General features: G+C 38.1%; 1 protein-coding gene across 1 annotated transcript; it reads right to left on the minus strand.

The window, feature by feature from the left end:
• Nucleotides 1-8,723: 8,723 nt before the first annotated feature.
• On the minus strand, nucleotides 8,724-26,870 carry POGLUT2 (protein O-glucosyltransferase 2). Its single transcript, XM_036758109.1, has 10 exons — nucleotides 26,296-26,870; nucleotides 24,264-24,469; nucleotides 22,160-22,365; nucleotides 21,416-21,493; nucleotides 18,412-18,584; nucleotides 17,994-18,231; nucleotides 15,618-15,827; nucleotides 13,821-13,910; nucleotides 12,319-12,426; nucleotides 8,724-8,975 (listed from the first exon to the last, which is right to left on the minus strand). The coding sequence occupies exons 1-10, from the start codon at nucleotides 26,475-26,477 to the stop codon at nucleotides 8,958-8,960; spliced, it is 1,509 nt and encodes a 502-aa protein (XP_036614004.1). The 5' UTR covers nucleotides 26,478-26,870; the 3' UTR covers nucleotides 8,724-8,957.

The raw sequence follows: 26,870 nt of genomic DNA on the forward strand, positions 1-26,870 counted from the left end.
AATAGCGCGAATCCGTGGGGTGAGTGGGTGAGAGCTAAGGGCGCTCCTGACCTGCATCCAGCGCCGGAGAGAGAAAAAACTAAAGTCTCTCGTGGGATTCAGTCATGGAAGGGGAAAAGGAAAAGAAGGGAACCCACATTTCTTAAGCACCTACTATGTGCCCGGCACTGCCCAAACCTCTTGACAGTAGGGAAGGGATGAGCCTCATTTTACCCCAGGTCACACGGCTAGTTAAATGTCGAAGTTAGAATTTGAACTAAGGGCTTTCTGGACACCAGTGCTCAATCCACCAGCATAGATCTCTTTGAGCAAACGCTAATCTTCACTGCTGCCGACCGGGAAGACTTACTCATAAAAGGCCCCTTTCTTGCAGCCCCATCGCTGACCACCCCCACGCCCTATAAAATTAAATTATAAAGAAAGGGGAAAAACTACTTCTTAAGGGATCTATTAGTTGTTCGGTTATGTCCTGTTTCATTTTGCACGTTGGGTTTTCATGGCCATGATATTGGAGTTTGCCATTTCCTTCTCCAATGTGTCTGAATTTTACAGATGAGGAATTGAGGCACTTAACATTGAGTTAAGTGACTTGTCCAGGGTCGCACAGCTAATAAGTGTCTGAGGTCAAATTTGAATTCAGATCTTCCTGACTCCAAGCTCGGTGTTCCATCTGCTGCACCACCTACCTGACCCCATGGTATCTATTAGAGGTCATCTAATCCAAGGTTTCTCACCCTGGGGTCTGTGAACTTTTAAAATACTTTGATAACAGTGTTTCAGTAGTTGGTTTTCTTTGTAATCATCCATTTTATTTTAAAAAGCATCATTCTGAGAAGGGGTCCCATAAGCTTCACTAAAGAGATCACTGACACCACAAAAAGGTTAAGGATTCTAGCTGAAACCGGTCATGTTGCAGATGAAGATGCTGGGAGAGGGGAAATGGGCAGTCACCCAGATAGGCAATAGCAGAGAAAGGATCCAACCTGGGGCGGGGCTCTTATTTTAAACTGAAATTTGTGGTAGTTTTTTTCCTCCCTATATACCCATGGCTCCCTGCAGGAGTGCCCTGCCCAATATGCAAACAAAACTGCTTTTCCCCTGGTTTCCTGGCCCAGGTCCAGCTCTCTTTCTCTCTTGGATGAAGTATATATAGAGGAACAAAATTGCCAAAGCATTTTGTTACCAGACTTTTTTCACCTTCAAATAGCACTTTGGAAAGTGACAGATGATTCCAGGGTATAAATTTGGAAGTACACTGAGAGCATTCGTTAGTCTCCTTTAGGCATGCGCTAATTGCCTTGGCAATTATATCCTTTAAAAAATTTCCTAAAAAACTTGCAAATGAAATTTCACAACAGGGAAAATTTCACAGTAACCAAAAGGTAAAATGAGTTCTTTTTTTCTTCTACAAGATTCTCCAACCCTGTAACAGCTTGTAAAGGGCCTGGGGCAAGACAATGATAAAGGGATTTTCAACATTTGGTAGCGTTTAGGAAATGTTTTCAGGGGTTTAAAGTACTAGGAGATTACATGTTCTTTAGTTGTTCAGTAATGTGTCCTGAACTTCTTGACATGTAAATCTGCATAAAATAGTCCTAATTCCAAAGATTAGTAATAATGGTGTTGAAGGTCCCAAAGGAGATTGTTTTATCTGTCCAGGTTGAAAAAGTTAGTCCTTAGATAATGTGATGTTTCAGGCCTAATACCACACCTCCAGGTGGGGGGAGGGGGGCGCCCCTTGCCATGGGCTATTTCCCAGTGAACTCTGGGTAAGATACCTGCACAGTAGATACAAAAAGTGCATATTCCTTTAAGAAGTGACCACCCCTTAACCACTCCCTAATCCTGCCCCAAAACAACTAATTAACATATTTGGCCTATATAAACTTTACCTGCACCCCTGTAAGGTTACAGATTCCCTAAGAACTCTCGCCTGCTATAAAGCATAATAAATCTTTGCCACCTTGACTTAAAGAATGCTTGAGATCATGAATTCATTCTAGATGGCCTGGCCCTCTCTAGTACTTGGGTCCTTTAGGGATACTCCCGCTCAACTAACCTGTCTGGGAACTCCAGTCTTGGGGTTCCTGGACCTCATCTCCCTCAACCCTCAACAGAGAGGCTTATTCCAATATCATTATCATATTAATGCCCCCCACAAAGGGTTTTTCTGTAATGCATTGTGGGTAATCACATGCGCAGTTCCACCAAGGCTGGGACCTTTCCCCTATTACCTAATCATTTGACAAACCCCTTCTGCCTTTTTAATATTCATAATTTTTGTTGTGTAATCAGCATCATTATACTATAAAATTGCCTGTCTTGTCTTACTGAAACTGCTGATTCCTCTTGGAATTTAGCCCACTGGGGAGGTGTCACTATCAATAAATGCCTTCACTTAGATTGGAGGTGGTCTGAGTCTGAATTCTTTGAGGCGACCCCCACAACACACCATGAAACCACAACAAATTTACCTTCCTCATTATGTTTGAGTTGTTCAAGGTCAGTCTTTTCTCTAATTTAAAGCACTTTCTGAATGATGCTGGGAACCATACCATATACTACAAAATTGCTTCAGATAACTTAAGATTTGTATAAGTAGCAGTGCACATAATAAACAGTTGATTCTATAATTAAATGTCTCTGTACATACTTTTTTTATGAATAGACAGTTCTCAAAGAAAAATATCCAAGCTATTGACAACTATGTGGAAAAAATGCTTCAAATCACTAATAGAGAAAAGCAAATTTCAAGCAACTCTGAAGTTCTAACTCATGTCTATCAGATTGGCAGAGTTGACAAAAAAGGAAAATGGCAAATAGTAGAGGAGCTTCGGGGGAAACAGGCACATTAATGCATCGTTGGTGGAGAAATGAATGGAACAATTATTCTAGAAAATAATTTAGAATTATTTCCCAGTCACTAAAATGACTGCACTCCTGACTCTCTAGATTTTATCTCTCATTCTATGGAAACCTCTTTATCCTGGAAGATCACTATACTTACTTTGAATTTCAAAGATTGAAAGTACCCATCCATTCCTTTGATTTTATGGTTCCTTCACAGCCTCCATTCTAAGGAGGATGCCTAGGTTAGCCTTGTCTTAATTTCTCTCCAAGATGCATTTCTAAATATCTAGACTTTCTTTTCCAACCTTGTATCTTCATCTCCCTCCCCCTCCCTACCTTGCTTTTCAGCTTCCTTTTTATGTTGCATTCTACTGTTGAGGTTTAGGGGTGCTCAAGACCCCTAAATACTGACACACTGGGTCCTGCCCAATGAATTCAACTCAAATCTTCTCTCAGCCAAAGAAAAACAAAATATATAAAAGATGAGCCATAATGGATAGACTCTTAGGGAGCCTGAGCATTTGTGATGCTAATGCCAGGGGGCCAGAACAGTCTGAGCAAAGCTAGATGGAATCTGAGCACGTTCATGGAGGCAGGATGGATCTTATGTACAGAAAGGTTGTGGGAGGGTTCTAGGGTGGTCAAGTAGTCTGGGGTGATGGGAGGAGGGGTTTAGGGAGGACTGGGGTGAGGTCAGACTCCAGGGTGGGAAATAGCTGAAGGCTACCTGGAGATGATAGACAATAGAGGGCTAAGGTAACAGACTTGAATATAGATATTTTGGTAAGATCAAGGATGGGAAATGGCCAGAATGCAATCCAGAGGTAACCAGAAAGCTAGGCTAGGCTATTTGGGAATGAAAAGCCAGGTCAAGTGGGAAGAAGTCAGGGAGAGCACAAGGGGGTTCCCATAGTTTATATCCCATCAGTATTGGTAACCTATACCCCATCACTACCATTAGAATATAAGCTTCTTGAGGGCAGGGATTGTATTTCTTCTTGTATTTGTATTTCGTGCACTTAGCACAGTGCCTGACAGAGTAAGTACAATAAACACATGTTGACTCTACTCGTTGACCTCACTTGACTTGACCAGGTGCTACTTCTGCTACGCCTGTAGTCCAAAAGGATCAAAGGAAGAAGAAAAGGATCCATGTGAATAAAAATATTTATGGCAGCTCTTTATTGTGTTGGCAAAGAACTTAAAACTAAGGGAGTACTGATGGGGTTAGGCTGTGGGAGCTCCCTTGAACTCTGCTTGAATCTTCCCACTAGATTAGGCATTTGCCTGAGGCCATAAGCCTTTCGTTATAGCTAGGTCCAAATCCCTAGGTTACTCTTAACCTAGCCTAGTCCTCCATGTCAGGCTACTTCTCACCCTTGATCATACCAAAATGTCTTCACCCAAATCTGTTAGCCTTAAACTAGGCTAGCCCTACATTCAGCTACTTCCCACCTTTAATCTCATTCTCTTGGTTCCTGGAGTCTGACCTCACCCCAGTCCCATCAAGCTCCTCCCTAGACTCCTCCTCAAGACCCTCCCTAAACCCTTCCTCCCATCACCCCAGGACCAGCTTAGATCCCTCCAACAATCTCTGTGTATATAGGTGTCATCTTGCCTCCATGAAGGTGCTCAGATTCAATCTCACTGGCTTGTCAGACAAGCATCACAAATGGTGAGATTTCTTAAGACTACCCATTATGGTGGAATCTTTAATAAACTATGTTTTTCTTTGTGAAATGACTTGAGTAGAATTCATTTGAGCAGGACCCGGCATGTTGGTATTTTGGGGTCTCTAGCAACCCTAAACCTAAACATATGGTTCCCTAACCTCATCATATATGTACATGTGTGTGTATGTCCCCAGGGGTCCACAGACCATACTTTGAGAACCAAAATAATATAATTTCACAGTATCATACAATCCAATTTTTCTGTTCTTTGTATAAGGAAAGCTTATTTGTTAACTTCAAATTAAAAAAAGAAAAAAAGATTTCACTTTGTTTTTTCAGATGAAGAAACTGAGTCCCAGAGAAGCTAAAGGACTTGCCCAAGATCACACAGCTAGCACATAGTAGAGCTAATATTAAAACACAAGTCTTCTGACTCCCAGGTTCAGTGTTCTTTTTGCTCTGGCATTTTCCCTTTCCCATTGACACATGGAACGTCTCTCAGTTGCACAGTGCAATTTCTTGATCATACATCAAAGTTTCTCAATAACAAATAGTGTTTCCTGATAAATACACAAAATGTCTTCCCAAAACACGCCAAGTATGTCTCAGTCACACATGGGGTGCTCTCTAGTTACATTTAGGCATGGGGAACATCTGGCTTATTTAACAGCAAACACATTTAATGATAATACCTAAGACATATAAAGTCATCCATCCTTACAACAATATTGCCCAGGTGCATAGTATCTCATTAAAAAAGTCTAAGAGATTTTACAATGGAGGGGAAGTGGGGGCAGGTGAGAGGGAATAAGTGAGTCTTACTCTCATTAGATTTGGCTTAAGGAGGGAATAACACACACTCAGTTGGGTATGGAAATCTATCTTACCTTGCAGGAAAGTAGGGGAAAGGGGATAAGAGAGGGGGGATAATAGAAGAGACAGCAGTTTGGGGGAAGGGGTAATCAGAAACAAACACTTTTGTGGTGGCACAGGTCAAGGGAGAGAGAATGGAATAAATGGAGGGAAGGACAGGATAGAGGGAAATGTGGTTAGTCTTTCCGCAACATGAGCATGGCTACACATGTATGACTTGTATCTAATTGCTTGCTTCCTCAGTGAGGGTGGGTGGGGAGGGAGGAAGGGAGAGAATGCAGAACTCAAAGCTTTAAAAAAAATGAATGTTAAAATTGTTTTTGCATGCAACTGGGAAATGAGATGTACAGCAATGGGATATAGAAGTCTATCTTGCCCTACAGGAAAATAGAGGAAAGGGGGATGGGAGAAGGTGGGGTAATAGAACTGAGGGTAGATTGGGGAAAGGAGTGGTCAGAGTGCATGCTGTCCTGGGGTGGGGGAGGGGAGAGTTGGGGAGAAAATTTGGAATTCAAAATCTTTTGGAAGTGAATGTTGAAAACTGAAAATAAATAAATTATATATAAAAAAAGGCTAAGAGATAAAGCAGCAGTCATTAAAACTACTTGGTACTGGCTAAGAAATAGAGTGGTGGATCAGTGGAATCGGTTAGGTACATAAGACACAGTAGTCAATGACTATAGTAATCTACGGTTTGATAAACACAAAGATTCCAGCTTCCGGGATAAGAACTCACTATTTCATAAAAACTACTGGGAAAACTGGAAAAGAGTATGGCAGAAACTAGACATAGACCAACATCTTACACCCTTTACCAAAATAAAGTCAAAATGGGTACAGGATTTAGATATGAAGGCTGATACTATAAGCAAACTGGGAGAGCAAGGTATAGTTTACCTGTCAGATTTATGGAGAACAGAAGAATTTATGACCAGACAAGAGGTAGAGAACATAATGAAATGCAAAATAGATAATTTTGATTACATTAAATTGAAAAGGTTTTACAAAGTAGATGCAGCCAAGATCAGGAGGGAAGCAGAAAACTGGGAAAGAATTTTTACAACCAATGTCTCTGATAAAGACCTCATTTCTAAAATATATAGAGAACTGAGTCAAATTTATAAGAATACAAGTCATTCCCCAATTAATAAATGGTTAAAGGATATAAACAGGAAGTTTTCAGATGAAGAAATTAAAGCTATCTATAGGCAAATGAAAAATGATCTAAAACACTTTTGATAAGATAAATGCAAATAAAAACAACTCTGAGATACCCCATCATACCTAACAGATTGGCTAGCATGACAAAACAGGAAAATGATAAATGCTAGAGAAGGTGTGGGAAAATTGGAACACTAATGCATTGTTGGTGGAGTTGTGAACTGATCCAACCATTCTGGAGAGTGATTTGGAATTATGACCAAAGGTCTATAAAACTGTGCATATCTTTTGACCCAGCAATACCACTTCTAGGTCTGTATTCCAAAGAGATCATACAAATGGGAAAAAGACCCACATGTACAAAAATTTTTATAGCAGCTCTTTTTGAAACAATTAATTTATTTCTAGTTTTTGACATTCACTTCCACAAGATTCCAGCTTCAAATTTTCTCCCTCTTCCTTTTTCCACCCCCCTCCCCAAGAGAATGTGCAATCTTTTCCTTTGACACCACAAAAAGCTGCTATGAACATTTTTGTACATGTGGGTCCTTTCCCCATTTGTATGATCTCTTTGGGATACAGACCTAGAGATGGTATTATATAGCAGACCTTTTTGTGGTGGCAAAGAACTGGACATTGAGGGAATGCTCATCAGTTGGGGAGTGGCTGAACAAGTTGTGGTATATGAATGTAATGGAATACTATTGTTCCATAAGAAGTGGTGAGCTGGCAGATTTCAGAAAACCCTGGAAAGACTTACATGAACTGATGCTGAGTGAAGTGAGCAGAATGAGGAGGACATTATACACAGTAACAGTAATACTGTGTGATGACCAGTTGATCTAAGGCAACTCCAAAAGACTTATGATGGAAAATGCTGTCCACATCCAGAAAAAGAACTATGGAGTCTTTTTTTTTTTTTGCTTGTTTCTTCTTTCTTGTAGTTTCTCCCATTGGTTCTAATTCTTCTTTACAAAATGACTAATGTGAAAATAGGTTTAATATGAATGTATATGTACAGCCTATATTAAATTATACACTGTCTTACCGTGAAGGCAGGGGAGAGATTGGGAGAAAATTTGGAACACAAAATCTTATGGAAGTGAATGTTGAAAACTAAAAATAAATTAATAAATTTAATTTTTAAGAAAAGGCTAAGAGATTAATGACCAAAGCAACTGAAGAAGTTTCAGTGAGTCTTAACTGAAATGTGGAAGCTTTTGAGCCTATCTCCAGCAGATCATGACCTTCAATTACAGAACAAAACAAAACAAAACAAAATGTATTAAGTATTATGTACTGTGTGGCACTAGAGAGCAAAACTTGGGTTAATGGATAGGAGTTACAGGAAATCAAAAGAGAATTATAAGTGATGGAAGGACTTTGAGAAAACAGGCACTTTAATTCACCATTGGTAGAGCCATTTTGGAAAGCAATTTGTAATTATGCCCCCAGAGTCACCAAACACTCTTTTACCTAGTATTACTATTATTATACTGAACAAATTATAGTACATGAACATAATGAAATATTATTATGCTACAAGAAATGACAAAAGGGATGGCTTAGAGAAATATGGAGAGACTTGTATGAACTGATGCAAAGTGAAGGGAGAAAAACTAGGAAAATAATTTATACAATAACAACATCGTAAAGAAAAAACTTTCAATGACTTAAGAGCTCTAATCAATACAATGACCAAGCACCATTTCAGGGGATCTATGATGAATTCTGCTGTGACAGAGAAATTATGGATTCAAATGCCGAATGAGACATATACTTTTTGTCAATGAGGGAATTTGTTTTGCTCAACTATGCATATTTATTACAAGGGTTTATTTTAAAATTTTTTTTCCTTTCTTTTTTCTTTAACCAATTTGGGGGGTGGGAGGTTTGAGAAGAAGAAAAAAATAAATGTTTGTTAACTGAAAAAATTAAATTTGATTAAGAAATATTCCTTCCAATTGTAAGATTCCATTATTCAATTATCTTTTAATATTTGGCACTATATGGATCACTAATGACTTGAAAGAATGAGTCTATCTCCTGAAATGACAAATTCATCTTGAGAAAAACTCTGAATCTACCTTTTGAAAATGTTATCTAGGAAAAGAAATCTTTCATTTTATAGATATAATAAACAATTCACTCCATATAACACAAGACTTTAACATAATGATGATTTTATTCTTTTATTACAAAACTGTAAAAATGTGTTTCAAACAAAGTCCTGGGAATAACACTGCATAATAAAAGAAAAAACTGTCTTTTCATAATTTGAAATATTGTGCCGCAAAGTTTTTTTTGTTCACTTAAGTATTATAATAAAAATAATCTTTTTTCTTCCCCTTAAGGAACTATTCTGAGCACCAACATTCCAAGAAAAGACATTTCTTAACTTCAGAGTTCATCTTTGGCCTGAAATTACAAAGAACAAAGTTATTAATATCTCCACAATCCTTTCATTCCTATTACTTATTTTTTATTATTTATCAGTGTGTAACAAAGGAAGGAGAGGCAGGGCTCTCACTATGGGGTTTCTAGAACCAAGGTAAATAATGTTGTGGACACCCTCACATTTTGTTTAGGAGAAATTGGGTGAAATGAATGCCAATAGCAGTCACTAAGGAGAAAAGAGAATATGGCAGAGAGAAAGAGAAGGAAGAGAGATTAGGAATACGGGGAACTAGGTTTTACTACTGGCTTTGATTATAATCTTGCCAAATACTTGGATGTGTGACCTTAGGCAACTGAAACGTATAGGATTCCCTTTTCCCACCTTCTAAGAGGGTCTCAGACTTGACAGTCTCTAAGGTTTTCTGTATTTACTTCAAATCATAAAAAGGCAGGGTGTGGAAGAGAGGCAGTACTACCGCCCAGTCTTTACTTTTCCTAAGTAATGTACATAGGGTATAATTATAGCCTGGTTATGTAGAATAGCTAATGCTTTTCTTCTTTTCCTTCCTTCCAAAAACCAGCAGTGAGCTATCTTCTTTCCTACCAATTACCTCCTGGGTCTTTGCCTAGTTAGCCACTAGGAAGGTTGGGGTGGGTGGTAGAACAGATTATGCAATAATTATAACAGTTGTAGATAGTGGATTTCAATAATCTTACATTATAAAATCATCTCTAAAAAAACTGAGTCCTTCATTATGCTAGTACAGAGGGATGATTAACTAGCTAATGCAAATGTGGGTATTACAGCTTTTTTATATTATTATTATGCTAGGGACCTAAAGGAGAGACTAATATAGAAATAGAAGACTCATTCATAAGGAGACACTCTCGCTGTAATTGAGGTTTTAAAAAATAATAAAGTTTGGAGAATCTAAGAATATAACCCCCCAAATCAATTCTATACTATTACAAACACTTAATAGGGGAAATCAGTTAATCTATTTTTTAAAATGAAATATAGTCTTCATGCATTAAAAATATAATAAAAATAGATATTAATAGACACCTACTCACTTTCAAAGCATGTTTAAATAGAAGTCTTTGTATGTTTTACTAATTAATTGGCATTTCACCTCCAGGGACTTACTATAATCAATTATATCAAAAAGCTTTCCATGAATATACACATAAACTTTTAACTCAATAAAGTTCAGGTATACTGAACTGCTCATTTAAAAAATGTAAAAGACTATGAGATATGCACAGCTAGATTAAAAGAAAAACTATAATAGGTTTTACATAAGATCGTGCAAAACTCACCCTTATCAGTTTCCTTATCTCAAGGACCTTTAATAAAGTCTATTTGGCCTTTTCGTAAGATCCATATCTATAAATCATGCATGTGTGTGCACGTGTGTGTGTGTGTGTGTGTGTGTATTCAGTAAGGACCTGTCTTCTGCCACTGAATCCTTTATCTTGACACTGTCTTTCTGATACTCAATACCCATGAGGGACCCTCATCATTGGCCATCTCCTGAATCACTGAAAAAGTATGCTGAATGGATCCACCACATGTTCACTTTATCCAACTTCAACTGGGTATCTCGTTGTCATTGATTTTGTTGTTCAGTCTTTTCAGTTCTTTCCAACTCTTTGTGACCTTGTTTAGTTTTCTTGACAAAGATATTGGAGTGGGTTGCCATTTCATTCTCCAGATCATTTTACAGATGAGGAAACTGAGGCAAACAGGGTTAAGTGACTTGCCTAGGGTCACACAGCTAGTAAGTGTCTGAGGCCAGATTTGGACTCAGGAAGATGGGTCTTCCTGATTCCAGGGCCAGCACTGTATCCACTGCTTCACCTAGCTGTCCAGGTATACAGCAGGGCATACCAATCCTTTCATTTATCTTTGATTAATTCCCTAATGAACTCTCCACAGCTTTTTCAGCCCTAGGCTCTAATTCTATTATTGCCCCTAACACCCTGTCCAACCCTTTTCCCTCCAGATAGATGCCCTATTTACACAGAAGATTGAGGCCATCCATCATGAACTTTCTTATTTCCCTTTGTCTACGCCCCAAAACTTTTCTTTACCTATTTTCTTCTTCCTTCTAATCTCTGAGGATAAGATACTCCTTTTCTGTGCCAACACTAACCCTTCTACTTGTGCCTTCTAATATCTTTCTATATCAATTATCATTCTATCTTACTTTACCATCTCTAATCTCTCCCTTTCTTCTAGCTTCCTTTCCAGTTTTTGAAAATAAGCGATCTCAGCTCAGGAATCCTTCAAAACAAACAAATATTTCCCTTGACCATACCATGCCTTCAAGTCATCATCTTATTTCTCTTCAGCAGGACCTCTGTGATTAACTAGCTCAAAATGAACCTGAGCAGACTTCCCTCCACATCATCCCCAACAAATAAGTAGTTAGATGATTAGCTAAGCAGGCAGCTAGACTGTACTGGATAGAATGCCTGACTTGGAATCTGGAAGTCCTGAATCAAAATCCCACACTGGACATATATTAATTACGTGATTCTGGTTAAGTCACTCACCCTCTGTGAGCCTTGATTTCCTCAGCTGTAAAATAGGGAAATAAAGGCACCTACGTCAAAGGGTTGTCCAGAGAATCAAACAGGATGACAAATGTAAAGCATTTGGGCAAACCTTAAAGCACTGTACAAATTCTGGCTATTATTATAGTTACAGCTATTGTGATCACTAAACTTCTGCTTTAATATCTCCAGTGATGAGAAACCCGTCATCTCCCCAAACATCCTATTATGCTTTTAGACTGATCTATTGCAAAGATTCTGCCCCCCACCCCACATATTGATCTGAGAGATGGCCTTTGGGGAAATAAATGACTGCTATGCCAGACTGACATTATAGGGTTACTAACACAGGTATGTCAGGGGAATGCTATAGCCATAACACAGCTGAATTCTACACAGCATTTGACAAAATCTCACATTCTTTGGGGACAAAATGAAGATGTGCTAGATGACCATTTACTTAGGGCAAATTCAGAACCAGTTCTTAACAGTACCTAAAATGTAATGATTAATACTCTGATGCCAAACTAGAGATTGAAGTTATATGTTCCAAGGAGTCATTCATGAAATCCCATCCTAGGGTGGTAACTTGAATAGAGAGGAGGGGACAGATGTGACAAGGTACTGTGGAGGTATAATTAAAGAGACTTGGCAAATTGGATTTGGGAATGAATAAGAAGGAACAGTCAAGGATATCACCAAGGTTTCAAACACAGGAGACTAAATGAATGGTAGTACCAGTAACAGTAAAGAGTAAGGTTAGGAGAAGTACAGTTTGGTGAAATAGAACAATGATCAGACCTACTTTTTTTCTATGGCAGTTACAGGGAAAGAGGTCATCTTCAGACTGAGATTCCACCTTCTCCATGCCATCTCGGACTTTGGGTTCAGTCACTTGTAAATTAGCATATTCCTAGTTAAAGAAGAACACTACATTTCCGTTATAAGATACAGGACTCCTAATACCTTCTAAAGAACTGAAAATGCTAGAGCTTTACTTTTATACAATAAATGTTTGCTGAGTTGAACCTATGCTAACAAGATCCATGTTACAGACTTCTGTTATGATGAGGTCCTTCACTCTGTGTGGAGTGGGGAGAGCTTCCAACTGTTTTGAGCATGCACACAGTACTAGTTTCTGATTCCTTCTTTCTCTGAATAGTTAACACTGATATATCACTTAGCACGTATCATAATTTGTCTTTGTTTATCTCTGTATGTGTCATATCCTCCAACTAGGCAACAGATTCCATGAAGGTGAAGGTGGTACATTATCCAAACTTTGTATCTCTCTTAGCTGCAAGCACAGGGCTCTACACACTGCACAGAACTGATTTGACTTATGTTATAAATAGGTATATGTGTACTTTATCTCCCTTGCTTGAGTATAAGTTCCTTGAGGGCAGGCATGTTTGCTTGTGTGAATTTGAATCCTGCACAGTATGTAGCATAATGTCCTATATAGAATAAACAATGAATAAATAGCTCACACATTTATGAATGAATGAGACAGAAGAAATCCAAACAGCAATTTTTCATAAGCCATCACAATCTGAACAATGAAAATTTACTGGCTCTTTGTCCCACAGGTGTGACGTACTATCTTCTAAATCAAAGAAAAAATGGGTGTTGGGAAGCACATCCTTACAGACCCTGGCTATGCCAAGCTTTATGCTACAGCAGGGCACACTAGAGTGAAGTTATATCAAATTTTTCAATACTGAAACAAATTCTGAACACAGAGAAGTATTAAATACAAATTATTTATTATTCCTCTGTTCTATAGAAGGTATTTCATGCTGTCATATTTTATTGTCAGTTATGTTTGGAATACTAGCCCTAAGAATTTGTGTCTGTGGCAACAATTTCCTAGGTTCCTTTCTGCTTCTTTTTTTTTAAAGAAGCATAGCAACAAGTCAAAACATAATTTGTAGTGTTTAAACAAAGAGATCTTACTGTAAGAAATAATTCATAAGGAACACATATGAACCTATGTACAGTGCTATGTGATTATAGACCAGTTTGCTGACAAATAGACCACTACCTACCCCTATCCCCCTTGGGTAACTACATATTATCAACTGAAAGTGACCTTTTCCATTATTTGTACTTTGGTTTTTGATTATTTACATCGTGTCCCTGATTTTCTATCATTCACAATTGCAAAAAGATATAGTTACACAATTGCGTGTGTGTGTGTGTGTGTGTGTGTGTGTGTGCTTACAACTTACCCAGCAGAATATCACATTTACCATGGAGGCATTTACAACCATAAGTCATGTTCAAACCACCTTTGCAAATACTGACCTGGAAAAGCTTGAAATAATAGCAAAATATGTTATCGCCCATTAGATTGTCTCTTGCAAATTCTTGCCCTGCTTTTGCTATTGCCTTCGCCTGTGGAGGAAAATGACACCCGTCATTATTATATAATTTTACAATGAGGCTTCTTTTTTGAAGTGAATAAAATGTTCCTATTTGTGTATTTGAAACGGCAGCGGAGTAATGAGGTGAAGCCAGAAAAATAGAAGATGGCATGGATGGGGTTCTTATTCGGTAAGGAAGACATTTAATAGAGTGTTCTCCTCACAGGCCAAGCAGAGGCATATTAAAGCAAGGTGGTTTGGGAATTCAAATTAGAGAGAAAAGTACCCAAAAAGAATTGGAAGAAATAAGTTCTCACCTCCCTCCCCAAGGATATATAAAATAAATGAGGAGACAATGGCCTCATGAAATGAATAAGAATCCAATTTCAATTCTTTTATTTTAGAGGCTGCTTTCCTAAAACTCCTCATTTTAATGAAAACTACAATCACCCCCTTAACAATAGAGGAGTGCTAGCTCCCTATTGGAGTCCTAATGACCCTTTCATTTTCTTATTGCCACTAGCAGCCATCCATTTGCTACATTAGGTGGCATAGCTGCTGCTGGTTTATGGAAGACAGAGTCATTGATGGATAGAAAAACATACAACCTAAACCTACTTTTTCAGCCACAAGTACTGTAAGCAAGGAGGATTTTGTTATCCTTTTTAGAGTTCAGTTTCTCAGGATCCATGGCCATGGCATGTCTGGTTTCCAGGTATTAGATAATAACTCCCAGAATGGTCCCAAGGATCCTAGATAGTAATTCCTAGAATCATACTGATAAGCAGTCCTACTGCGACTGCTCCATAAGATATGGGGTGACATAATGTGATATTTACTACACTTGCACAGAATGATGATATTGCTAAAGTTAACCTGTGAGCTTAATGTTGGCAAGATGCCTTCTTTGTTTGTTGCTCTATAAAGCAAGTAGGCACTGGTGAGTGAGTGAGGAAACCATGGGGAATCCATAGGGGAATCTGTGTGTACCTTGACTGGCCCCCATCAAGGCTTGAGGGGATTTAGGGGAGTGTACCAGCTGTGCCTGTCTTGACTGACCCCATCAAGACATAGGGGTAGTCGCCATTTAGGGAATGCTGTAGGAGCTGGTGCTCCCATTATCAGCAACTCCGTCTTGAGAAGACTTGACTAGAATAAAGAAAGATTATCAATCCCTCTGAAGCTGTCTTCCTGTCCTTCTTGTCTCACCAGATTAAGAGTGAACCTGTTAGAGGCTGGAGTCCAAAAACTCCAGTGCCTTCCATGTGTTATTTGTGAAACAAGTATATAATGGGGAATTAGATTGAGCATCCACTCTTGTGTAAAAACTCTGAGGGTGGAAGAGGAGGGAAATTAAAGTAGGAAAAGTTTATTCTTTTCTGGAGAAGGTCTATACGATATGATCCTAAAGGCTTGCCAGATCCTGAGCATTTAAATGATCAATTTTGTAGCCATCTCCTTTGGATTTCTCCATTGGGCCCCTCTGCCAGTACATTTTCTTCTCCGCATCAACCCACACAACTCCTTTTTAGCTTCCTTTAGGTTGTAAGCTCCTTGAGGGCAGAGACTGTCTTTCTTTTTCATCTTTGTAGCCCTGGCACTTAGCACAGTAGCTGGCACATAATAAATGTTAACTGACATCTTAACTACATTTCAAATCTCTACCTCCTCACCTACCACAATGCATACAGTCAATACTTGATACATATTTGTTGAGTTGATGAAAGTTTTGCCTTACCTCTTCATCATGGTCTTTAGCCCATTGAAGTTTTTCCAAGAGATCACTCAGGTTGCTTTTCACTGGTATGTAATGTTTCCAGGGCTGCAGCTCTTTGTAAAAGTGTTCATAATAAATAGAGTCTTGCTTTAGCACAACGCTGTTGCCAACTAGTAGATAAGGCAGCCGGTATGCCGCAACAGTACCATCGACATTAATCTGATACTTGTGCTGTAAAACAACATACACCAGACAAGAATTGCAATTAGGTTTCCTTCTCATCCCCTGAGACAGTTTGGCCAGCTGATTTTCTTCCCTGCTTTCACTTTTTAGTTAATGTTATGGTGTTAATGTTCTATTTCTCCATGCATACTGATTGGGAACTAAATGTTCAATTTGGATGCTGCCCTGGAGATCACAGAATCAGTAACACGGCTAACTTTGAAAGAATTTTTTTTTAATTGCAGATTTTACTCAGAAGGTGATAGGATAAGGAATGTTGTGTTTATCTGTGAGAGTGTAATGGCTGCAGTCGTTTATTTACTTCACTTGTGTGCCTAATGAGATCACGTTCTGTACTGTTAACTGTCTCTCTTAAACACCAGATGGCTACACAAATGTCTTCTGGGAATAACAAACCTTGGGACAAAAGAGCGTGAAAACTGGAATGCTTGCAGAACTGTCATAATTGGAAGCCTCCACTATGTAGAAAGTGCTTTGGATTAAAACAAAGAAAAAAAGTTAATGTGAAAATATCAAAGGCCTTTGAGAACTCAGTCATCAGAAGGAAAGTAGGTACACCAATGGAACTGTGAGTTGGTTTGACTACTCTGAGGAAAAAAAATTTGTCACTATACTAAAAAAAGTCACTAAATTTTATAGCCTCTGACCCAGAAATACTAATTCTAGGGATATATTCCAGAGATCAACATCAGAGATAAAGGATCCATATATATATATATGAGCCTATTTTTAACAACACTTTTTCTAATTAAAAAAATTGGAAAATAGAAGCCACCAACTGGAAAATAGCTGAACAAATTGTGGTATATGAACATAATGGAATAATGTTGCAGCTATAGGAAATGACAAACATGAATTCAGCAAAATAGGAGATTTGTAAGAACTCTTTGTTTTCCTGGCACCTAGCATAGTACCGTAATCTAAAGTGCTTCATAAATGTTTTGTGCAGCTGTTGGTGGTAGGAGGTACACAACAAAACATTCAATGATTAACAAAATAGAAGTAGAGCTATTTAAAAAATACCAAACAAACCTATTTTTCATTATAAAAATGAATTGATGTGAAATGAAATGAGAAAAATCAAGAGAACATTTTACTCAATGGCAGCAAAAATGTCAAGGAAAACAAGTTTAAAAGACTTCCAGTCTCTGCTCAAAGTAATGAATGACTTCAAAAGACTGATGATTAAATATACCTTCCATCTCTTGACAGAGAATAAACTGACATAGGAATTCACAGCCATGGCCAACATGTTGATTTGTTTTGCTAGAATAAACACACACACACACACACACACACACACACACGCATATGTATGCGTATATGTATATGCATGGAATTCTATAGGGGAGTTGTGAGGGGCTGGTTGATCAGTAGATAGTGATAGATATGCAAAAAAAAAAAAAAGACACATCAATGAAACATTTCCTTAATGCACAGAAGAAAACACAAAAAGTCCGGAAGGGGATACAAATAAAACAGTTTTGTTATCACCTTGCTAAATTTAATATATAATCAAAGTGTTACAACTCAGTTTCTTATACAAGCCCTTTACTCTTTGTATAGCAAAATGTTGTGTTTGTTGGTGACTGATAATTTCACACACAAAAAAGAAATCTGATAGAAATAAGACATGTTGGAGTGGAAAATCCAGTATGCATTCATGTTCCTAATCGTAGGGCTACTACCTTGCCTTGGCTCATCTGCCTCCCCACCTCTACCACCACCACAGGATTTTCAAAGATTACGCAGTAGCCTAATGTGAAGCAAAGCATTCCACAGACTGGAAAAGGGTTTGGTGGGTTGGGGCTATTCCCCAGGTAGTAAAGCAATTCACATGTTAGGTCTAAGAAGCCCCTTTTGATCCTAAAAAAACAGAGGTAATGTGGCATTTGGCCAGAAGCTAATATATCTTTCCGACCAGATGGCTTGGGAATAGCCACCCGGATGCCAAGTAATTCTTATCCTGAGCTAGCTGTAAATATTATGTATGTTGCTTTGGGAAAAATAGAGGATGGGGTAAAATGCTTTGTGGGCAAAATGCTTTAATAAAACAGAATACAGAATTTAAACAAGAGCAAAAGCTTGGGACTTATGAAGGTTAATTACAAAAATTAAAACACTGAGAAGTTATAAAAACTTTTGATGTCTTACCTTAAAGAAATCAAAAAATGAAATGTGCTTCACAATAGGACCATATAAACTTTCATCATGTTTAAAAAAGAAAAAGTTGGTAAAAGCAGCATCTATGAGTTCTGGGTGTTTTCTACTGAGTTTTACAAGCTCAAGTCTTTCTTTCCGGCTGTCTCGCCCTCTCCAGAGGGCTGTAGTATTTTTGCTCTCCCATGGGGGTCCTGTGTTAGCTTGGACAGACATCATATCCAAACTTACTCTAGAAGACAGAAAAATCAAAAGATTTTCCCTTCTAAAATTCAAAGGTTTTTTATATTAGAATATTACATAATCCTAGGTAATTACAGAACTGATGGCTCATAGATCATAATTTTATTTGGATAAAAGTCAGCAGAGAAATAAAACCCCTGCTTTGAGAAAACTCTAAGTGACTACTTACCGGCCCATAGTTTCTAAAACAGAATCAGTCAAGTCATAGGTTGGCATCACAATATCTTTGGAATCAGTAGATCCACACCAAGAAAATATGGGATGGAGGTTTGCATTGGATTTCCTTTTCTCCAAAGGCCAATCTCCTAAATTAACAAAAAACTCAACATCTGGCATTTTCACCTAAGAAAACAAAGATAATTCTGGTGACTGACTGCCATTAGAGTAGCTAGGTGTGTTATATAGTTCTTTCTTCAAAAAATATTTACCAGTCAAATCAGAAATGAAAATCCAATGAAATGTTGGGTTGTCAGGCTGTAATGTGTGAGACCAAGCAGGTTATTATGATTATCATAATAAGGATGGTTCCGCTCAACAAATATATAGTGTATGAAAGCATTTTGGAAAGTGTTGCACAGTATACATTTGCTAGGTAGAATTGTTTGTCTTATTAAATTTGCTTAAGCCTACACATCATGGCCCAGGGACCTATCATTTCACAGTTGTCATTACTGGTTTGTATTGATAAATGTTTCTCTAAAAAAAGAGATCCATTTCTTCTACAAAAGAAAAATGAGAATGATTTAGAAACAATAAAACAAGAAATTGCAAAATTATCTGCAGAGGGAGAAAGAGGGAGATGGAGAAACAGGGGAAGAAGAGTGGGAAAGGGAGAAGGAAAGAAGAGGGAGGGAGGAGGAATGGAATGAGTAGGGAGGGAAAGAGAGACTGTGGTGGGGAGAGAAGTATTGGACTCATAGGTATCCCTTTGAAAACAAGTTAAAACTTTAGTTTTTGATCTAGCAGTTCATCTATAAATCATAAAAAAATAACCAGTTGATCTTTTCCTACTAACTGAAAAATAAGTTATACTCAATGCATTATATAAACCTATTTTCTCTATCTAATAATAATGAGGCAGAATAGAATGAAGAACTTGGAAGTCAAAAGGACCACAGTTTAAATCTGAACTCTGACACTTAATAGCTCTGTAAGCCTAGGCAAGGCATTAACTTTTTGTGAGCCTCAGGCGAGTTTCTCAGATTTACCTACCAAATTTTAGAAGGATTAAGGATTACCATTTGCAGTGGTGATAAAATTAGAGGTTCTTTCTCTTTTGCCTTTTGTCAATAATAAAAACAGTTTACTTTTATATAGCATTTACAAAGCACTGCCAAAGATATGTCATTAGCTCCTTAACACACCTCTGGTGGGGTTGATAGAACAGATATTATTAATCCCATTTTGTAGATCAGGAAACAGGCTCAGAAATATAAATGATACATCTAATTACATACTTAGGTTACTTGTAAAGTAGATTTATTTCCCAAGCAAGATTTGCATTGAGTTAGTAGCAGGGGACAACTGAAACTCAGCCTAGCATTCAATGCAATGGAGTAGAATATTGTTGTCATGGCTCTTATTCCCATTTGCTCTCTCTCTCTCTCTCTCTCTCTCTCTCTCTCTCTCTCTCTCTGTCTCCTGATTCTCTTCCGATGCAAACAATTTCAATGTTTCTTCTATAAAAGAAAGATGGAAATTTTTCCTATAGAGGTCCATGCATGCAGAAATTTTGTTGAGTGCTTTGTGATCCTTTAATGTATTTGCCTGGCCCATAAAAGGTGCTTTATAAATGTTTGCTGTTTGACTGGTTATATTTCATTTATATTATACAATAAGGAAATCAAACAGGACAGGTGCCTTTGACTCAATATATATTTGTTGATTATTCTCCTGATTCATTAATCAATGGAATAAGCGTTTATTAAATCCCTACTATGTAGCAAGCGCTATGCTAGGTACTAGGAATAAGGAGACAAAAACAAAATGACTCTTGTCCTCAAGGAACTTATATGGGAGAGCAGTGTGGAGCATCATTCAAACAGAGAAACAATACATTATACAAAGGAGTTGGAAGGTAATTTGGGAAGCACTAGCTACTTAGGGAATCAGCATAGGTTTCTTGTGAGAAGTGGCATTTGAGCTGAAGGAAGCTAGTGATTCATTTAAAGGTGGCTGAAGTGAAGGGCCAGTTCATTTCAGGCATCGGGGACATCCTGTTCAAAGGCAAAGATAGAGGAGACAGAAATGTGTATGAGGAGCATGTAGGCCACTTTGGTTGGAAAATAAAGTGCTATAAGGAGAAAAATGTACAATAAGTTTTGAAATGTTATGTAGCAGCTAGAGTATAAATGGTTTAAAATGTTACAGGATATCTTGTTTTTATCCTAGAGGCAATTGGGTGTCACTGGAGCTTCCTGAGTCAGAGAGTGACATGGTAACAGCTTAGCTCGAAGAATATCAATTTGCTACCAGTGTGGAGGATGCATTGGAGAGACTGGGGCAGGGAGGAGGGAAGGGAAGGATACTGCAGGGAGACCAATTCAGAGGCCATTGTAATTGTCCAGGTGAAAGGTAACGAGGTCCTGAATTAGTAGAGTTGCCATATGACTGGATAGAGAGGAATGATGTCAGAGAGACTGTGGAGGTATTATTGATAAGCCTTGGCAACTGGTTGGACATAGGGGCAGAAGATGAAGGCAGAGTTGAGAATAATTGTGAATCTGAGTGACCAGGTGGAGTTTTCAATGGAAATACGGCAGTTAGGAAGGGGAGGTGGTTTTGGAAAAAAGGTGATTTTTAAAAAAATTTTGATCATATGGAAAAATCGAGTTGGAGATGTCCAGTAGGCAGTTTGCAGTATCAACAGTTGGTGTCTGACTGTTATCAGCACTGTCTAATATGAGTTACTTAAATATGAATGCCAAAATATTGTACTAGAATCTTCACTCTCCCCCCTCCCAACGTATGTAGGCTTTACATATGGGATCCAAAACACTTCTTTCTAAGGCTGTTTAATCTATGAGGTTGTCCTCTGACTTGGACTGTAAAGGAAGCATTTAAATAATGTTATAATATAGAACGCCACTGATATTTAATAGTCTATAAATACTGCATAGAAAGAAGATTGAACTCGAGATGGGCATTCTAATCAAGAGATTAAATATACTCACTTTTCTAGTCAAAGAAAGTAGTATGGCATCCATGAAAATCCTAAAACCTACATGTTCACCATGAGTCTTGATATAAATCTGAAAGAATATTTGAAATCAATCATACCAGTCAAAAGTATTGCCTTCATTAAGAACAAGCAAGCAACATAATTATTATTGTGATTTTTGATAAAACTCTAGCTAGTGATATATATATGCATATATATACATGATATATAATAATAATGATAAAAAAATTGAAAACAAATGAAAAACATTACTTCATGCATTACTGTACTATGTAAAATCAGTCACTGATGCAGAGTTCTTTCAGCATGACCCCATCTTTTAATCTTGTTTGACTTTGGGGAAGATGGTCCTTCAGGAGAGGGAGATATGCATTAGCTCTAATGGTATTTCCTTATCACTAATTCCATCTCCTCATAATCAGCAGTGACAGATTCTACTCAAACTCCCCAACCCCATCCATCGCCTCATCAAAATTCTGGACCAATCAAAATACACAGAGAGGCATTGAGGTAGCACTAATCCCACCTCCTCACAATTCTGTGATCCAATCAAAACTCCTTTGCCCTTATATGGAAGATGCTTACTCCTGTCTATAAAAGCTGGTCACCCCTGACATCTGTGTAGCCCCAGCACTGACCCACCAATACATTCTGCCTTGGGGTTAATAAACTCCTTTTTAACTTTCTCTTACTAAGGGGTGAAGGCCCCAACATAGAATTTTCCTTTTAACAGTACCTTGTTGTCTTTCACAGTGTAGTGGCACAAGCTCTGTCTTTGTCCAAACCTCTGTGGGATTTCTACTGCAATCTTATCTGGATCCACTGTGGGGAAAGGTTCAAGGTCTCTCTGGATCTGGGGAATGCTTTGGGGGCAGTTCATCTCCTCTAGCCAGGTAGCACTGTCTTCAATAGGACAGTTACAGTTCTCATGGTAGACAGGCCCTAATTATATACAAGTCATATATCAAAATGTAGCAGCAATAACATCATTTAGTATTCTCACATTCACAGTATATCACCACCATTACATATGACGTAAAAGCTTTTGGACAAATTAGAGGGGAATGATTATTAAATTTTTTTTATTATGCTAGAATAATTTCAGTGCCAATTCTTCCAGGATGATAAGAACCAAACTTACCTGGGGGTCAAGAAGGACCCACTATATACCAAATTCTGTTATGTGCTGGAAATTTTTTTTTACAATTATACTGTCCTTGTTCATGTTGTTTTCTCTACTAAGCTAACCATGAAGACAATCACCACCACCACCACCACCACCACCACCACCACCACCACCACATGTGGACAAGAGCTTATATTAAAAATAAGAATGATTATATTTATTGGCAACTTAATAGAGCACATGGACATCTGGCCTTAGTCATTCAAGTAGTAATTGGTAGAGTCAGGATGCTTTGTAATATTAAAATACAGTATCTAAATAAAGAACTACTTCTATTCAAGGTTGAATTCTTGTGTTATTGATGGTGAACTTAATTTTAATGGGCAGTTATTTTTAAAACACAAACTTAAAACTCAACTTAGAGCCCTAAGCTGTGAAATAGCTACTTATCTGACCATTTTTCATGCTGGACTTGAACTTCCCTCTGGGAAATACATCATTATTTTCTTATTTTACTTGTTGAAATAGAGGTTATGTTTGTCTCAAGAACTGGCAATTGTGCCAGTGCTGGGAGCATAAAGTTTTGTAATTCTTCCCTTTGTAGGTAGCCATGACACTCTCCTAATAAGTTTAAAAATGATCTTTTGCTTCCCCAATATTATTCAACCTATATTAAGTGATGTGGATGAAATAAGTTTAAATAGATGGTAAACTCCCGGGAGGCAGGGAATCTTACTGTTTGTATATTCCACAGTGTCTTGCATAGTACTCTGCACATCACTTAACATTTAATGAAATGCTAGGTAGGAGAAGAAAAAAGTGACTGTATTTATGCTTCTCCATAAATACCTTTTATTAAAAAATGATCAAATATCTTAAAAACTATCAAATTGGTTTCTAATATATAAACATGTCATGTTAAAACTGCAAGAATATTTGGTTTCCTTACTTAGCTGCCAAGCCCAGGCTAGCCCACTCACCAGGTGGGGAATTTTGGGTGGGAGGGTCACAAGAACCCATGAAGATAATCTAATAATAGATGGAGAGCTTATGATTTGAATATTTGATAGTATCTACAGCCAAGAGATAATGGTGGCTCTTCTGAGAAGAAAAAAATCACAACTCTAACTGCTTACTTGTCTAGTTTTTTCCTTCATAGATTGTGTTCTTTTTTCTAAATATTCTCATTCCTCTTTAGCTAAGCTATACATTATTTTCTGACCTTTTCTCTTTTCGTCAAGCTTCTGAATCACTCCTTCATATGGATGGCTTCAATTTGTTCTTCTTTGTGGAGGCTTAGTCTCCTTATTGCAATCAGGCTGGGTGTGCAACCATCATTTACAGGCCCGATCCCACTATTGACTTGCGTGGGAGTTTTCAATCACTCTACTTCTAACTTGGTCCCATCTGCCCCTTGTTAGGTAGCCTAATGGCCTCCCCTATCCCAGGACCCACCAAAGTAATGGTAATGTAGATACCCAATGTACTATGGCTCAGAACTCCCAAGCTCAAGCAATTCACAAGTCTCAGGCTCTCTTGTAGCAGAGATTACAGAAGTGCACTGACATACTCAGTTTCAATTTATTCCTTAAGGGCCTTCCAAATATGATGTTTATGAACTGATGTCAAAATGTTTCCACTAAAGAATGAAAAATTATTATTTGCTTCTGGGTTTTCAGAAATATGTCATGCAATTAACCATTTATTAAATTACCTTTCAAAATGTATGGAGATTTGGCCACATGCTGACCCTGGACTTTAACTTCTATCTTCAGACTTTTATAGCTTGCATACATTCTGTATCTCACAATGAAGGATCCATCCTTTCGGTCCAAAACCTGTACTCCAACTCGTGTGAACTGTTCATCTGGTGCAGAGATCTTAACTTGGAATACCTTTTCACCTGGAGAGGTAGTAAACCTATAACAGGAATTATGACAAGTTAGAAGAACATAAAAATTATCTTTTAATAAAGTTCTCTAAATGTTCTCCAAATTGTACCCAGAGGAAATTTGTTGCCTGATCATGACAGTAAATAGCCTTTATTACTCTCCTTTGCCTTTTATTTTACTCTCTGCTTCTCCATTTTCTGCCATACATTTCTGGTATAGAAGTGCCAAAGATGTACTACAAATGCAGAAAGATGGAGAAAAGGCAGTTGTTGGGGCAGGTAGGTGGCGCAGTGAGTAGAGCACTGGCCCTGGAGTCAGGAGGACCTGAGTTCAAATCCAGCCTCAGACACTTGCCACACACACTAGTTGTGTGACCTTGGGCAAGTCACTTAACCCCAATTGCCCTGCCTTCCCTTCTCCAAAAGAAAAAAAAATAGAGAAGGCAGTTGTTGAGGTAGCAGCGATAATGTTTTCAGTAAAAAATTGTCCAAGAATAGTGTTAGATATCTAAGTGAGCAAGATTAATCTTGCATAAAATGCATTTTAGTAGAGTTGGCACATTATTATATCCTATCACCTGTAACTTCCATGCATGTGTCACTCCCACCCCACCAACTACTTCAAATGAACAGAAGTGAAGAACTTAAAAGGAATGGTTATTGAGCTCTGTGCATATACATTAGGACACTGATTTTTCTGAATGTATGAGCAGCTGAGTCACTAGGAGACCAAAGTCACCATCCTTTAATTTTTGTTTTTATTTGCGTGTGTTTTTTTTTTTGGAGGGGAGAAGGCAAGGCAACTGGGGTTAAGTGACTTGCCCAAGGTCACACTGCTAGTACATGTGTCAAGTGTCTGAGGCCGGATTTGAACTCAGGTCCTCCTGACTCCAGGGCTGGCGCTGTACTCATACCCCAAAACAAACTTTTCCATATTTGTATTAACTGGCCAGTTTCAAAGATTCTGCTTCTGTAGAACATTAGTGAAATTAATGAATTCAAAAATATTTGTTTAAAAATATTTTTTAAAAAGCATTGATTATAAATCACTTTTGATGAATTCAATCTGTTACACTGGTAATATTTCTCTTTTAACAAACAACTCTGAGATTTCATACTTTGTTACTTCTATGTTAGAAAAAATGTCGCAGTTTTCCTTTGAACATTAGGTTATAAAACATGTTTAATTTCAGGTGAAAGGAAGGGAACAACCTAAGGAAGAGAAATGGGGAGACCACTAGATGGAGCTGAAATGTAGCTTGTTGTCTACTGTAGAGTAAAAGTTGGGTTGAAATTGATTTCAGATGTCTTAAATCCTGGATCAATCAGTCAAAAAGTATTTATTAAGCACTCACCATGTGCCAGGCACTATGGGTAAGCACCGGGGATACAAAGAGAGGCAAAAAACTGGTCCCTGCCCTCAAGAAGCTCACTTTCTTGCTGCTGGAAAAGTTAAGAGATTTAAAACAAAGGAGGCTCTCTCCAAGCAAATGAGATACTGGAAGGCTGGTACTGGCGGGATGGCTTTTCAACCTCTTGGTTGAGGTTATTCTCCATCAAGTTTAAGAAAAAGTGTCAATAAACGGCTTGGTAGTCAAGTCTTATTGGTCAATAAAAGGCAGAAGTTGGGCGAGCTGGCAGTTATAAGGTTAACACTATTTGTAGTAGGGGAATTCAGCAAATTTTTAAAGAAAGAACCTGAAAATTCTAGAAAATAAAATTTATTTGAAGAATTTCCCTTGCTTCCTCCTTCATCCTTTCCTCTTTCTTCCCCTTCCCCAGAAATAACCTATGAAGTTAGGATAGATTTTAACCATGCTCAAAAATAGTATTAAGGAGAAGCTGTGTTACTTACTTCTGACCTGTGGAATCCACAGCCTGAATATAGAAATACCGGGCAGGCAGAACAACATTGGCTTTTAGGCCAGGTCCCCATATCAGACAGTTTTCTGGGTTCACTCGTCGTTCTTCACCAGTCGCAGCAAATGCTGGAGTTGTTCCCAGAAAGAGGTAGGAAAGCAACAAAATGCTAAACATTTACAAAATTTACTGGCAAAACACCACACTGACAACAAAGTTTCCAATGCGGCCAGCACCAGCAGGGAACGTCCCACTTTGTCCGTGAAGAAACAAACGTTCATTCACCAATTATAGCTACGAACACATCTGCCAATTGCAACAGCATGTACATTTGAAGTAGGTTTTCCTTAATAATAACAATTCAAAGCTCGAATACCTCTGCTTTCTTCCAGGAGAGTTACCAGCAGGAGACAGGGATTCTCTTTAAAGTACGCTAACCCTACAGAGGATCTAACCAAGTACCACACTGTTGCTTTTGCAACGAACAAAGTGAACTTTTCTTTTACACTCTTGGAGCTAGAGCATCACCTTGGGTGAGTCGGGCCCCCAGGACCAGCCAACGAGAAAAGC

Source organism: Trichosurus vulpecula, chromosome 4 (genome assembly GCF_011100635.1).
Source record: "Trichosurus vulpecula isolate mTriVul1 chromosome 4, mTriVul1.pri, whole genome shotgun sequence".
Lineage (NCBI taxonomy): Eukaryota > Metazoa > Chordata > Mammalia > Diprotodontia > Phalangeridae > Trichosurus > Trichosurus vulpecula.

Excerpts from the sequence above, each read along its gene's own strand:
- POGLUT2 (XM_036758109.1), bottom strand. The coding sequence starts at position 26,477 with ATGTTTAGCATTTTGTTGCTTTCCTACCTCTTTCTGGGAACAACTCCA. Across the intron at positions 21,494-22,159 it reads ACACTGTGAAAGACAACAAG|ATTTATATCAAGACTCATGG; the intron begins GTACTGTTAAAA and ends ATATTCTTTCAG. Across the intron at positions 13,911-15,617 it reads CTAAAGACCATGATGAAGAG|GCGAAGGCAATAGCAAAAGC; the intron begins GTAAGGCAAAAC and ends TTTCCTCCACAG.